The sequence below is a fragment of the Apodemus sylvaticus genome, chromosome 4, assembly GCF_947179515.1.
Source record: "Apodemus sylvaticus chromosome 4, mApoSyl1.1, whole genome shotgun sequence".
Classification (NCBI taxonomy): domain Eukaryota; kingdom Metazoa; phylum Chordata; class Mammalia; order Rodentia; family Muridae; genus Apodemus; species Apodemus sylvaticus.
The window spans coordinates 161545299-161560385 of record NC_067475.1 but is presented as its reverse complement, the minus strand read 5'-3'; the positions used below and the strand labels follow the sequence as shown (position 1 = coordinate 161560385).

The 15087-nt window shown below is 36.7% G+C and overlaps 2 protein-coding genes across 2 annotated transcripts in view; both read right to left on the bottom strand.

Annotated features, from left to right (window-relative positions):
- The window catches only part of LOC127683526 (rho GTPase-activating protein 20-like), a 626457-nt gene that overhangs the window by 608536 nt on the left and 2834 nt on the right, over positions 1–15087 (bottom strand). The window lies entirely within an intron of this gene.
- The window catches only part of LOC127683530 (rho GTPase-activating protein 20-like), a 574487-nt gene continuing 561980 nt past the window's right edge, over positions 2581–15087 (bottom strand). The window contains exons 9-14 of the mRNA XM_052180846.1: positions 11457–11593; positions 9999–10157; positions 8508–8560; positions 7612–7721; positions 5054–5119; positions 2581–2694 (exon numbers count right to left, since the gene is read on the bottom strand). Coding sequence (XP_052036806.1) covers positions 2669–2694; positions 5054–5119; positions 7612–7721; positions 8508–8560; positions 9999–10157; positions 11457–11593 — 551 coding nt within the window. The 3' untranslated portion in view covers positions 2581–2668. The remainder of the gene's footprint in view (positions 2695–5053; positions 5120–7611; positions 7722–8507; positions 8561–9998; positions 10158–11456; positions 11594–15087) is intronic.

Below are 15087 nucleotides of genomic sequence, written 5' to 3'. Positions count from 1 at the left end.
GGTATCTAAGATACCTAGCAGCACAAGGTTGCTATGAACGTAGTGGAACACGTGCCTCTGTGGCATGGTGGGCATCATTTGGGTATATTCTCAAGAGTGGTATTGCTAGGTCATCAGGTAGATCTATTTCCATTTTTCAAAATAAACACCAGAATGATTTCCAGAATGGTTGTAACAGGTTGCAACTCCACCAGCAATGGCGGAGTGTTCCTCTTTCTACATATCCTCAACAACACTGGTTGTCATCTGAGGTTTTTGAATGTAGTCAATCTGATTGGTGTAAAGTGGGATCCTGGGGTCATTTTGTTGTTGTTGTTTTGTTGGTTTTTGTTTTCTCTCAATATCTATTTTTCTATTGAGTATCTTCATTTACATTGCCAATGGTAAAACCTTTCCCAATTCCCCCCTCCTGAAAGCCCCCCTCCCCAAAGATTCCCTACCCCTTCTCCCATCACTTGCCTCCATGTGTATGTCCCTCTACCTGACACATTCCCACCTCACCCCCACCCCCCACCCCTGTCTGTTTCCTTTTGTCGGGGCCTCTATTGAGCCTTTACCTGACCAAAGACCACTCCTCCCACTGATCCTGATGGTTCAGTCCCTGGGAGTCTTGGGGTGTCTGAGTGTCTGAAGTCATTCTTATTCCCATGGGGCTGTAACCCCTTCAGGTACTCCGGACTACCCTCCAGATCCTCCCACTGGTGACCCCAAGCCCAGTCCAATAGTTGGTTGCTAGTTTCTGCCTCTGTATTTATAGAGCTCTGTCAGGGCCCATCTGGAGACAGCCATGGCATGCTCCTTTTGGTACATGCTTCTTGTTGTAGTGTCGGGGTTTGGTGACTGTTTGTAGGATGAATCCCCAGGTAAGGCAGTCTCTGGGTGGCCTTTACTTCAGACTCTGCTCATTTCTCTGATCACTAAAACCTTTGACCATTCCTATGTTTTTTGAAGCCATGATTCACCTTTAATCTTATCATGTGTGATGATTAATGCTGATCATTAATGGAATTCTATTTAGAATTCTCTCTGAAAAAAGATTCTGGACATGACACTGAGGGTGTATTTATGGTCCTTAGATTCTGTCTATGCTTAAGTAACTGGTGGCCAAACCAATAGTATAACTAGGTTCTACTATTCCTTTCATGGTTCCTGGGATGTTTAAAAAGAAAAAACTTACTGAATATTAATATTTATTGTCCTCTGCTTCTGAATTAGGTGAACGACTTCACTAGCTACAACCTCCTGACATTAGAACTGCTGTATGTTGATATCTTGAGCCCTCAAAAAAAAGAGCTATTTTCCTAATGTAAATAATTTAGTAGAGTACATTTTCACAGAACTAGGACAATAATTACTATTAACAAAATTATTGTGCAGGACTTAAAATGCCGTTTTGATTGTAGTTTGGAAGAAAAAAATTAATAAAGTGATTCTAGTGGATCTGTTGCATGAATATAGGTGCCTGAGTAAGAGAGGTGGAGGAGAGTACTGGAAATGCCATTTTACAAATACTATGGAGAATCATGAATCAGGCGTATTCGAGTCTAAGCAATAACAATTTAATTCAATTTATTATAATAGATAAGAATATGTAATACATAACTTGAAATAAATAGTGAGTGAATCTATTTGTAATAAATAATATGGGTAAATGTAGAATTGAAGTTGTTTCTTTTATTGAAATAGAATGACAGGAACCTTCTTTAGTCATGAGGAAGTTTCCTTTGTGGAAAGTCATATGTTGCAGTTGTTTCGTTGTCCCCTGCTAAATGAAGTCAAGAAATGTCTTAGTTAGAAAAACATTCTCTGATGATAGATTCACCCCACTTCAGATCAGACTAGTTTTCAGTATATTTTCTGAACTGTACACAAAAACTTCTTGAGTTAACAATATATCTGCTCCTGAATGTGTTATTTGTTAAGATTCCTCACATAGGTGTTGTAGTGGATCCTGTGCAACTTCATATTGATACCAAATGCTAAGCATTTGGCAAGATTACGAATCAAATGAAATTAAACATCAGTGTTTCTGTCCAAGAATAGCAAAGCTTGTTGGCACATTGTTCACTCTTGGGAGTATGTGTAATGAATTTTTAAATCGAATAATTGTTTCTAAGTGAACTTTTTAAAAATAATTTCATATCCAAGATATCCTACATGACTTATGGACCATGGGAAGAAAGGTGAGAAATATAACAGGTAATATGCTGGAATTTGTACAGGGTCTAAGTAAGGAGTTCCTCTGTCGTACATGCATGTATGAAAGAATATATGTGTGTGTGTGTATGTATGTGTGTGTGTGTATGTGTGTGTGTATGTGTGTCTTTATGCATACCTATGTATATATACACATATTAATATATAATTTAATGAAAGTATTGTTTAAAAATCTTTTCCCACGTTTTAATATAATAGGCCACAATAGGGCTTTGATATTTACAAATTTATGAAATCAGAGAATATCATCCTTCCATCTGTTTAATGACTAATTTCTCTTAATCTCTAGGAACTTCTGCTTGAGAAGAAGCAGGTGAAACCTTTAATTCATCAGTATTTCAAAGCTTTTGCCTTACCAGCAGTATTTACTGTAGTCTTTATGTCATCTGACCTCTTCTGACTGTTGTCACAAATTATAGGGTCATCTTCTCCAAATATATCTACAAAGTTGTCAATCATGATTTGTATAACAGAGATCTGTAACACCACAAGGAAAAAAACAAGGTCCTCTTTAATTTTACATAGTTTACCAAATTGAAATCGATAAAAAAAAATGAATTCCAAAATTAAAAGGAAAATATCAGTTACTTTGAGCAGATATGAACCTGTGAAATTAAGTCTCTGTCTGAAATGGAGATGCTTAAGTTCTTCGCAACTTACTTTATCATGTTAAAATTTCATACATACTTCAAAGAATAGGGGAACTACTAAAGCAATGTAACATTTCAGAACTGATATGCTGCCAGAATAACTGTGAGTGAATCACAGTAATGACTTCAAAGATTTCTTGAATTAGTGATTTTATGCAGGGGACTGGGGAAGAGGTGGAGTTTCATTGTGATATTTTGAATGTGATGCCTGTCTAATTCCAGGCATCTCAATATATGGTACCATCTTTGTGAAATCTTTTGAGTGGTTTAGTGACTTGACATCTCTGGAGGAAGTATGTCATAGGTTAGAATGTAAGGTCACAGAAGTCAGGTGCCATTTGGAGTGTACTCTCTATGCTTCACGTTTGCTGCCTAAGATGAGAGCCACCAGCTCTCTGCTTCCTGTTTGGTTGCCCTACCTTCCTGCAGCCATGCTCCTCTGTCATGAATTTGAAGGATGGTAATGTCTCTAAATCTCTAAGTCCCAAATAAACATTTACTTCTATGAGTTGCCTTGGTCCTGGTGTTTTACTAAAGCAATAGAAAAATGACTAATGAAGAATTTGGTGAGAACAGGGATCTATGTTGAGAAACTGAGACAACAGATTGGCCCATTGTGTAGGAAAGTCTGTGGAATATTTTCTCGATTAACAATGGAATTTATAGGTCCCAGAACTCCAGGATGGTGCCACCCAGGAGCTATTACTGAGACAAAGAGAGATAGGAGGTGCAGGAAAAGAGGCAGCACTCTTACACAGCTTGTGCATCAGTTCTTGCCTCCAGCTTACTGCCTCGCTTTGGTTTTGCCCTGACATTTTCAGTAGTTAACTGGTAACTAGAAGTATATTGTGAAGTGTAACCTGTCCTCCAGAATTTTCCTCAGTGTTTTATCATAATAGTAGCAAATTAAGACACTTTCTAAATTGAAGGAGCTTTTCATTGGTCTACTCTACTCCATGGTGAGTAATACCACCATGACTTCATTCCTGTGGACCTTATTTCTGGAAACTACTCTTTGAAAAGTACCCTTGCTTTCTTTTCTTTTTGTTGTTGCCTTTTTTGTTGTCTAACTTTTTTTTCTTTTCAAAATGTAAGTCCTTTATTGATTCTCTGTGAATTTCTCATCATGCAACCCAGTAACACTCATTTTCTAGTCCATCCATATCTACACTCTCCCCTGGTAACTTCCCACAAACTTTAAAAAAATTAAAACATAAATAAAATTTTAAATTAAAATTAAACTGAGGGAAGAGGGGGTCGTGAGGATGAGACCTGGAGTAGTGTACTGCAATCAGAATTAAAACTAAATAATTAAAGTGATGAAAAATATAAATGCATATAGCTTTCTAGGAAAAGGAAGAGATAAATGAAGCAAAATATTAAGGTACCTAAAAATGTACCCAAAATAATGCAAACATATACTTCTATTTTATGTAAGTAGAAGTTAGTGCTAAAATATTAGAAACTATATTATATAACAGAGTACATGTTCATCATTATTCATTATATTACATATTGTATGTATATATAGGTATACATATATATGTATACATATATCTATATGTATATATGTCTGTATACATATGCATATATATATGTATATATGTCTGTATATATATATGTGTATATATATATACACATATATATATATATGTGTGTGTGTATATATATACACACACACACACATATATATACATATATATATATATAAAATTGTATGCAATGTTCTTTTTTATGACCAGTAGTACAGTTAGGGTAATTCATAATTTTAATAGTCTCACAATGATAAAGCACAACTATCATGTGCTCCAAAGTACAGCTGTAATCGTAAATAATCAAACAAGTGAAACACTAGGTAATAGGGATTTTTTTCAACTTTACTGTAGTCTTCTTGAACTACCATTATACATGCAGCATATTATTGGGTAAAACATTAATATCTAAGATCAATATCTGAAAAAAAAGTAAAAAGGAAAGAAAGAACAAAAAACAAATGATTCACTTCCTTCAAACTATGTTAACAATCTCCCTTCCCAATGTTTCCTGGAATAGATCAATGTATCTCCCACTCCAGAATAATGCAATCTTAGGGTTTCCTTTAACATCGCTGACCTTTCTGAGGTACTCCCAATTTCTTGATCACAATGACTACTTTGTTCTCAAAGGGAAAAATCAGATCCTCTTACCTTTTTTTGGAATGTCACTTCCAAATAATGAGTTCACACAAGTCTGATCCCATAACACATGTGGGGCTATACGGATAGATAAGATGAAGCTGTCTAGAGTATTCTTGGCAGAAGTTTTAATTTTTAATAGCACACAAATGAGCTGTTTAAGGACAATGTAATTTGCTTGTGGCATCTTCAGTAGAATACTATATAGACAAAGGAAAATTTTACTGTTGATTGTCTGACAAGTAATGCTGCATTGTCAACATCCTTAATCATTAGGGAAATGCAAATCAAAATAACCCTGAAATTCCACCTCATTCCAGTTAAAATTGCCAGGACCAAAAACTTGGGGGACAGCAGATGCTGGTGAGGATGTGGAGAAAGAGGAACACTCCTACATTGCTGGTGGGACTGCAAGTTGGTAAAACCACTCTGGATATCGGGTTGTTGATTCCTCAGAAAATTGGACATAGTACTACCAGCGGACCTTGGCTTATATCCTGAAGAAGCTCCAACAGACAATAAGGCTACATGCTCCACTATGCTCATAGTAGCCTTATTTATATAGTAGGCAGAAGCTGGAAAGAACCCACATGTCCCTCAACAGAGGTATAGGTACAGAAAATGTACATTTATAAGATGGAGTACTGCTCAGCTATTAAAATCAATGAATTCATGAAATTCTTAGGCAAATGGGTAGAACTAGAAAATATCCTGAGTGAGGTAACCCAAAACCAACCAATCAAACAAACGAAAAACAAACACATCTTATGCACTCATTGATGAGTGAATATCAACCAAAACGCTCAGAATACCCAAGACACAATTCACAGACCACATGAAGGCCAAGAAGAAGGAAGGCCGCAGTGTGGATACTTCCATTTGTCTTAGAAGGGGGATCAAAATACCCATGGGAGGAGATTTAGACACAAAGGGTGGAGCAGAACCTTAAGGAAAGGCCATTTAGAGACTGCTCCACATGGGATTCATCCCATACACACTTACCAAACCCAGTCACTATTGTGACTGCCAACAAGGGCTATCTGACAGGAGCCTGATATACCTGTCTCCTGAGAGGCTCTGCCAGTGCCTGACAAAGACAGAAGTTGATGCTCACAGCCAACCAATGGACTAAGCACAGGGTCCCCAATGGAGGAGCTAGAGAGCTGTAGGGTTTTGCAGCCCCATAGGCTGGAATAATAATATGAACCAACCAGTAACCAGAGCTCCAAGGAACTAACCCACCAACCAAAGAGTACATATGGAGGGACCCATGGCTCCAGCTACATATATAGCAGAGGATGGGTTTTTCAGAAATCAATGAGAGGAGAGGACATTGGTCCTGTGAAAGCTTGCTGCTCCACTGAAGGGTAATGCCAGGACAGGAAAGTGGGAGTGGGTAGATAGGTGAGCAGGGGTCTGGAAGATGGGATAGGGGGTTTTCCGAGAGGAAATGAGGAAAGGGAATAATATTTGAGATGTCAATAAAGTAAATATCTAATAGAAAGAAATGGAACTTTGGATATAGTTATGCCATCGACTGCATGCATAGCTTCTGCATGTGCACTAATATAAACAAATGAAAGACTCCACCCCAAAATACAGATTTTAGGTAAAATATTGCTAGTGTTGGCTAAAATATTATCTGAAAATCAATTTCCCCTATAGAATTATGGGAAACTTTAAAAATTATGTATGCATTTTTCTGTATTACATGTATTACTGCTACCCACAGAACCCAGAGGAAGGTGTCAGGTTCTCTGGAAATAGAATGAATGAATGAAGCTTGTTGCAGGTTGTGTGTGTTCTGTGTATGGAAAAAAGTGTTGCTAAACAATGAACCATCTTTCTAACCACCATGGGGGCACATTTAATATCCAACTTACTATGAATCCATGCAGCACTCTTGTGACACTCTGGAACACAAGGAGCAGAAGACGCACTAGTGACCCTACACAATGCAGGCATAAAAGCTTCTGCTATAGATAAGGCAGAGATACTGGAGTCCTGGGTAGAAATGGGAGCTCAAAGTCCTGGTACTTAAGAAATCATTCTATGGATACAGGGAAATGACCCAAAGAAGTCAAAGCTATACCTGACCCAGACTTATCTAGGTAGTTATAGTTGAGAAGGAAGAACTTAGTGATAGCTTCCCGTTCTAATTAATGATATATGTATTGAAATGTTCAATATTTACAATACTATGGTAATAGTATTAGGATACAAATAGCCCACAGTTATTATACTTATATACTTCTTTTAACTTGTCTCACTCAGGAATTCAAACCAATGTTCTAATCTGTCTTGCACACAACTGCGTAGCATAAGCTGTCTTCCACACCATGACCATTATAATTTAGAAGAGTCTCAAGTGGTTGGATTACAGACATGGTACAACACACTTGTGTGAGAAATGCACCTGTTTATAAAGTGACTATACATGTCTTAGCAAAGGAAACTTCTTGTCTTGGGACATCATTCCAGCTTATAATCCTATAAAGACAAGCCCATATATCTCAAAATGCATTACTTCTAACTTTGGGCATTTCCCCAAGTGTATACTATGTCATTACCTTCATATAGTTGAAATTTTTCCAAGCAGGGATTCTTCATCAAGGACACTAAGCCAATTTTCATACAAATCTGAATAAAGTAAGCTTCCTTGTATGTTTCTAATAAAATCCTTTTATAATGAAAAAAACACAAGAAAATTAATGGTCTATGTACATTGTAGAAAGTATTTGAAAAAAGTTTTGTTTAAAAATAGGAGGTTAGACCAGGGATTGTTAACTTGTGTGTCACAATCTGTTTGGGGGTTCCATATCCTGCATATCAATAATTCCATGCATTATGCATTATAAAAGTGGAAACTAAAGGCAGGAGCCTATGTGTTTTTACCTAAGAGTAGAAGCAAAGAATCAGAGTTCTGACTGCAGCATCAATGAAATAACCCTACTGTCTATTCTGATTGCCTTTCCTGGTTTTCAGTCCACCCTACTACCTGAAATCAGCGATATGCTTTCCAACTCACAGGCTGAAATTCTATCTGTCTCAATGGAGGTCAGCCGCTCTGTGGGATATCCAGACAGTAGCCTAGCATGACTGCTCTCTGAGAGACTTCACCCAGCAGCTGGCTAAAACAGATAGAGACCCACAGGGAAACATTAGATAGAGCTATGGACTCTTAGTGAATAATTGAGGAAAGAATTCAGGGCCCCGATCAAGATAGGGACTCTACAAGAAGATCAACAGACTCAACTACCGTGGACCATTGAGAGCTGCCAAGAAGTGAACACCAACCAAAAAGCATACAGAAGCTGCGCTGTGACATATGGCATATATGTAGCAAATGTGCAGCTCGGACACCATGTGGGTCCCCCAACATTTGGAACAGGGTCTATCCCTAAAACTGTTGACTGTCTGTGGAAACCCTCACCCAGCTGGCCTCAGTAGGAAAAGTTGTGCTAACCTTGAAGAGAATTGATTTGTCAGGGTGCAAGGATAACACATGGGGACCTTGACCTGCTCAGAGGAGAAGGAAAGAGACTCATAAAGGATGAAGTGGTAGAGTGTAGCAGTTTCAAGATGAAAATTAATAAATAAATGAATGAATAAATTGGTAGTAATAATAGTTTTATTAAAAGAAGAAAAAATGAACAGTAAGTATTAAAAAACCAATAAAACAAACAAAAAGCAAAGTGTTCTTTCTGAAAATAAAAAACCATCCAAAAATGACAGGGCCAGGAAATGCTTCATTCTGATTGTATAATTAGGTGAACTTGTACTTTCAGTTCACAGAGAGTAAAGTTGTAATATATATGTATGCCTCTGGGTACACCTGGAATAGTGGTGAACTTCCTTACTTAAGCACACTGTTTTACATGTGAGAATGTCTCACAGTTTCACATCCATTCTTAAAACATGTAAATATTCAATTAAAATGTGTAAATATTCAACTATTTAAATTAATTGTAAGCAGCAACTTGTTTGAAATGCCACAATTAACTTTCACATTGTATCAAGGATAGAAATTCAGACAAATGGAAGGTGCCCAGGTGTTCCTGTACCTTTAAATTGCTGTGAATACACATGACTTCCAGTTACTGATCTTCACTTTCCTCCCTGTGATGTGGTCCCAGGTTTCTGGCAATGAGAGCCAGATGCACTTGGCAAGCTCGAGGGCCAAGGGGGGATCATTGGTTACCATTGCCTAACGTTATTAACCATGGCTACTCTCAGAGCATTATCTTTTCTCTTGATGTCTGGGGCCATAGCTCCAGTCTACTTAGAGGCAATCTCAGATCATGCCCCAAATAAAAATCAAACAATGATATTTGCTCTAGAGTTACTGCTGCTCACTGAGAAGTTAAGCATATTAGACTACTTAGAAGTAAGTTAGGCTAATTCTTCAGTATTTGACATGGGGTTAGGATGGCAATATCAGGAAAAAGTGAAAATACTGCTTTATTTTTTCTTAGAGAAGGAAAACAATTTTATATATCTACTGGACATAGATATTGGACTGGATATAGAATTGGCAACATGCAATTCTCTCACATTACAAGTCTGTGGTAGAATAGCTATTTTGTACTGTTGTTACTTAAGTTTTTGTGGTAAGTATGATTTAAGACATGCATCGTGTAAAACACACTTTTATTACTATTATTACTTGTTCTATTATTAATTCAGGTGGTATAGTTAGAGAGGTGAAATCAGTGGGAACATTTGTAATGCCAAAAAAGCTCATCTGATGTATGAGAAAGTTAACCTCCAACAGAAAGTGTTCACCTGTGTCTTTGTGATGAATCTTTGAGCTTGTCACACTTTTACCTAAAGTGACTCTTATTTGGAGATCATGTATCCATAGTTCAAGAAAACTGTCATGATCTGGTAATCTCAAGGACAGAATATGCATCTCTAGAGGGATGCTGAATGTTGGTGATGCAAAATACTGCCTTACCTTTAAAAGGTAAGCTACTGTGAGTACTGATTCTTGGTCCCAATTAATGTGTTGCTCAGTATAGATCTTATCCCTCAGGACCAAGTGTGATCTATCGGAAATGGATTGGAATACTTCTTCTGATTCTGGTCCTTTTTCCGCAATGACCGATATCATATCCTGTGTGGGATAAGGACAAGCTTCTATTATAACAGATCCAAACAGCTAAAGCACAAATAGGTCTTTGAAGGTAAACCAGAATCATGGCAATCATGGATGCATAGCTACAACTGAAAGAAATGAAGAGGACATTTCACTTTTTTCTTTTTTAGCTTCCAAATATATTTCTTTCCCTAATCCATTTTTCCCAATTTGAATCATCAAGGGTTTCTGGTAATTAAACAACCCTCAAGATTGAATCACACTTCTAGTCACCGAAGCATTTTGGTGAATGGTGCTCTCTTACTTTTTCTTTGCTTTTTGAAGTTCTTTCTCGAGCATGCCATTCCAAGTAACTATTGGGATAGTTCTCTTTCAGAGATCACATCACTATTTGGCTTCCTGTCTACCCTGACCTCTACTGTGAAAACTGGCATTTGTGTTTTAAAGAAATCTTTCCTTTTCCACTATACTTCTGAGACTTTTATTTCCTTCTTTGGTGACTTCTTATTTTAAACCATCCTTATTGAAAGATGCTGTCACATTTAAGAACCCAAGCAATTTTCAGTTGTTCTACCATGGTTTCACTCTGTAAAAATGAGGACCATACACAGATTTACTCCATGTTTTCTTTCATTTTAATTGATTACATGATTACAGTTATTGATGACAAAATCATCCTGATCTAAAATACCTAAGGAATGGGCAGTAATTCTCATGTGTCTAACATGATAAACTTGTTCACGTGTGGCATAAATTCCTGGCGCAGGCATAGAGCTAAAAGAGATGCTGGACAGTAAATGAATATTTCCAATGGAAATCTAGAAGCATATTTAAGATAGACTAAGCCTATTAGGCGACAATTTCATAGAATGCAGTAGTATAAAAAGATCAATGTATAGCAAAAAACATGTATATATCTAATTTATTGTTAATATCAGATAGTAATCTATAGATATTTTTGATTATAAGATTGAGTAATACCAGAGGCAATAACACCAATGGAGTCCTAACACAGTTCAAAATATTGATAGTTGGGCAATTCCAAAGATCCATTTCATCCAACAAGCTGGTGAGTTTGGGTCTTTGCTGAAATCAGTGAAAAACATGGGAATACTATTTCTTTTAAAATTTTCACTTTTCTTTAATTTAGAAGACTCTAACTTCAGTAGGTTTTATTTCTACTTTAAAAGAATCTGACCTCATGAATAGGTTATCTGTATATTCATCAGTTTGGTGAAATAGTTTACTTAGAAAATAGGTTCCCAGAAATTATGGGAAATAGGACAGGTTTAGAAACCCAAAATGAAACAAACTCACAAGTATAGAAGGTAGCATTTTGTCCAAGCATATAAACCGTGGACAAGTACGAAATACTTGGTTTTTTGGTGGTGCAGTAGGAGTTTGAGAAGTTGTTTGCTGGGTTGCATTCATATTATCTTCTTGAGTCTCTGATTCTAATAAAGGAGTAAAATCATTTATTGTAATTGAACTCACTTAGCACTTGCATGACCTTCACATTTTATAGCCTGCATTACTTATGCTTCACCACAAAGACACAGAAAAATAATCAGTATTATAACATTTATAATCATGACATTACTTCATAAGGCATTGGATATCTAGTTGTATATGGCCACAGTTCTAGTATACCTAGTAGTTTTAGGGTTTGTCTTGAAAGGTAAGCATATAGGTATTAGATTCAAGCGATAAAATAGTACCAATTTTTTAGTCCACCTGTGTCTTTCTGGCAGAACTGCCATGGCCAAATGTAAATTAACAATAGTATCTGCATTTCACCACACAACTTGCCTGATTGCACTTTTATTACAGTCCTTGGTTTCCCCCTTCACAACCCACCGAACTGAGAGCTCAAATCTGAGTTCACAGTGTCAATGAATCCCATACTGGTATATTAGGCTATATTTTAAAACTTGCATAAAAGAAAAGCATTTTGGCATGTGCCTTTATACCCAGACCTCAGAAGCTGAGCCAAGATGATCTCTGTGAGTTTGAGGTCAGCATGGTCTACACAGTAAGATTTAGGACAGCCAGACATTTCAGGTAGAGAAAACCCAATTTGGTATTGAATTGCTATTCAATGTATAATACACATCTAAATTAATACTCTTTATATCAAAGTAAGTGACATATACTTAGTTAATTACTCTCATTTCTGGGATTTACCTTTTGCATAAATTCAGGACCAGTGCAAAGAGGTACCAAAATATGGAGGGAATCTCTTGCAGTAGGAAATTATAACACACAGGTGAAGTGTCCCTTCACATGGTTTAGCAAATTCTTCATTGTTGTTTGTTATAAAATTCATAGTTCAGTGCTAAATGATTCTAACTTTTAACTTATAGTAGTAGGACATGTATACACACCGTTAGTGCCCTCAGAGAGAGGAGGAGCCACTTGACTTATTGTTGGTTCATCATGTTCAGGGGTGTATGTCCTCCCCTTGGGGCAGCTGCTGGCTCCATGTTCTGGTTCATTTGGGGTGATGATATTAGATGTAGTAACCTGGTCACATGAGGTATTTCCTCCGGGTCCATGATAAAACGAGGTTTCATACCATAGTGCAACAATATCTAGCCCGAACAGTTTCGGAGAATTATCTATGAGGAATGTTACGAGAGAAATCTGGGACAAAAAAAGGGCAAACAAAAAGGGTCTCTGTCATTTTGCATAGTTACAAATCACATTTTATTTAAGAATTTTGGAGGCTAAAAGTATGTACTTTAAAATACTGAGATAACGTTAGCTTTAATGAAGTATCGAGGCGGGCTTCTTCTTAGAAATTTAAAAGATGATTATGAGATCAGATATTCAAGTGTGGTCATCACAGTCCAATATCATATAAGAGGATGATTTCCAATTTTCACCCTGTGAGGCCCAGAATGTTATACATATTGTCCACTTGATTAACCTTGCTTGTCTTGGACACATTCATGGCTGTGCATATTTGTAAGGATGCTTAAAGAAAAGCACAACTAAGGAGGGAACTTTCTACTCAACGGTCCCATGGGCTAACTAAAAGGCAAGAGACAGGCAAACCCATCTATGTGGTAACATTCACATTTCCCTGATGGTTCAGTGCAAATGCCATGGTAACAGCTTGATCCTCAGGTTTATTATGCTGGGAATTAATAAAATAATGCCTATGGAAGAAACTGGATAGTTATGGATCTGCAGTGTTTGTTTCTTTGTAACCCTTTTTTTTTCCTTAGGATATTTGTTCCTATGCAATATGAGGAATACTTAGTCTCAATTAGGCTGTCCTATAATATATTCCTTTCAGGTCCCAGGGCAGTTGGTCAATTAATAGTGAATCAGAAGCTCAAATACTGAGAATCAAAATAACCATTTGATACCAATACTGTAAAAATTCTGGTACTTTATTATAATATTTGAAAGGCAGGTCCCATAGAATACTTTACTCTATAATTCTCTAAACCAATGATAACCAGCATCAAGAGGTCAAGGCCATATTTAATTACAGAAATCAGGAGTCATAATAACCATACCTGATAAAAATGATCCAAAATTGCATTACCTTTGTTTTGTTGAGGAAACCATCATGAAAACAAGTAGCATTTTACAAATTCTACACTGATTACATCAGAATTCATTCTTGGTTGGTGAACCCAGTACCCAGGGTTTTTTTTTTTTTTTTTTTCATTTCACAGCATTTATTCTCACTGGATTCGTCTAAGGATATTCTAAGTCACAACTGACAAAAGACTGCATCATTGAGCTCAAATACCTATTCATATTTTACTTACTTAAAATGCACCAATGATTCTTCCTCTCCAAAAGAAAGCCATTCAAACATGTACTTATTTTACAAAATGAAGCAAAGCCAAAGCCAAAATCATCATCATCAACAACAAAGTAACTCAGACTCTGAGGGTAATACTGTCTTTCTGTCACATTGTAAAGGCTTATCAAAGCTAGGCTTAAAGTAAATGGCCAATTACCTTTTTGGAAATATCAGTAGCCAGTACTTTATTTCCATATCTAGGAAGGCATAAAAGAAATGGCGCTATTGCAGCAGAGAGACTGTATGCTGGCATGTGGTTTATCGAGGAATTTCTGGCTATTTTATTTAGAATTCTAAACATCTGTCTCAGGAATGCAGCATTCAGTGGCGGGAGTTCTTCTAAAAGCCTGAACAAAGAGACAGTTATGTGAAAAACAAGTTTACTCAATTTATAAATATAGAAAAGGGGAAAGTCATTATATCTTTTGAAATGACCTCCATAAATAAAAGGAAAGTAAGAATGTATATTCAAAATATTGCTTAAATGTTTTTCCAGATTCAGGCTAGGGGTGGGGCCAAAATGACAAATTTAAGTGTAGTACAAAACTGATAATCATAAGCATGGTCCACTGTGACTCCCTAAGTCACACCTCTGTTTGCAAATGTATTCCGTGTTTGTGAACAATTGAAACCTTTTGCTGGCAGCATTTTTACTGAATATTTTTGGGATATATATTCTCTAATGTGTATAAGCAAATATTACTTCTATTTGGTTGATGTTGTTCACACAATTCGCCAGCCATTACCTCTTTGCTGTTGATAGTTTTTCTTCATTGCTGACCATTTCGGGTATGGAAAGCCAGTGCTCATACAGCTGAGAGGTCAATAGACTGCCTTTAATCATTTGAAGAAACTCCTTATATAGAGAGAAGAAATATTTTGCAGAAAACAAATTATGGAGATTACTGAAAACTTACTCAACTCTAAAATTTCAGATAGTCCCAACTTTCTTCACAGCTCCCAGACATTCCCCAAGGTAGAATGTTGACTGATGTGTAGGGCCAGTAAGTTTTGTCCATAAAAACTGGAAAACTAAGAGCTGATGTTCAAATGTGCTTGGATTGCTGAAAAATCTCTTTTTAGATCGAAGTCCTCTAGTGGACAACTAAGCGAACTAGCATACCT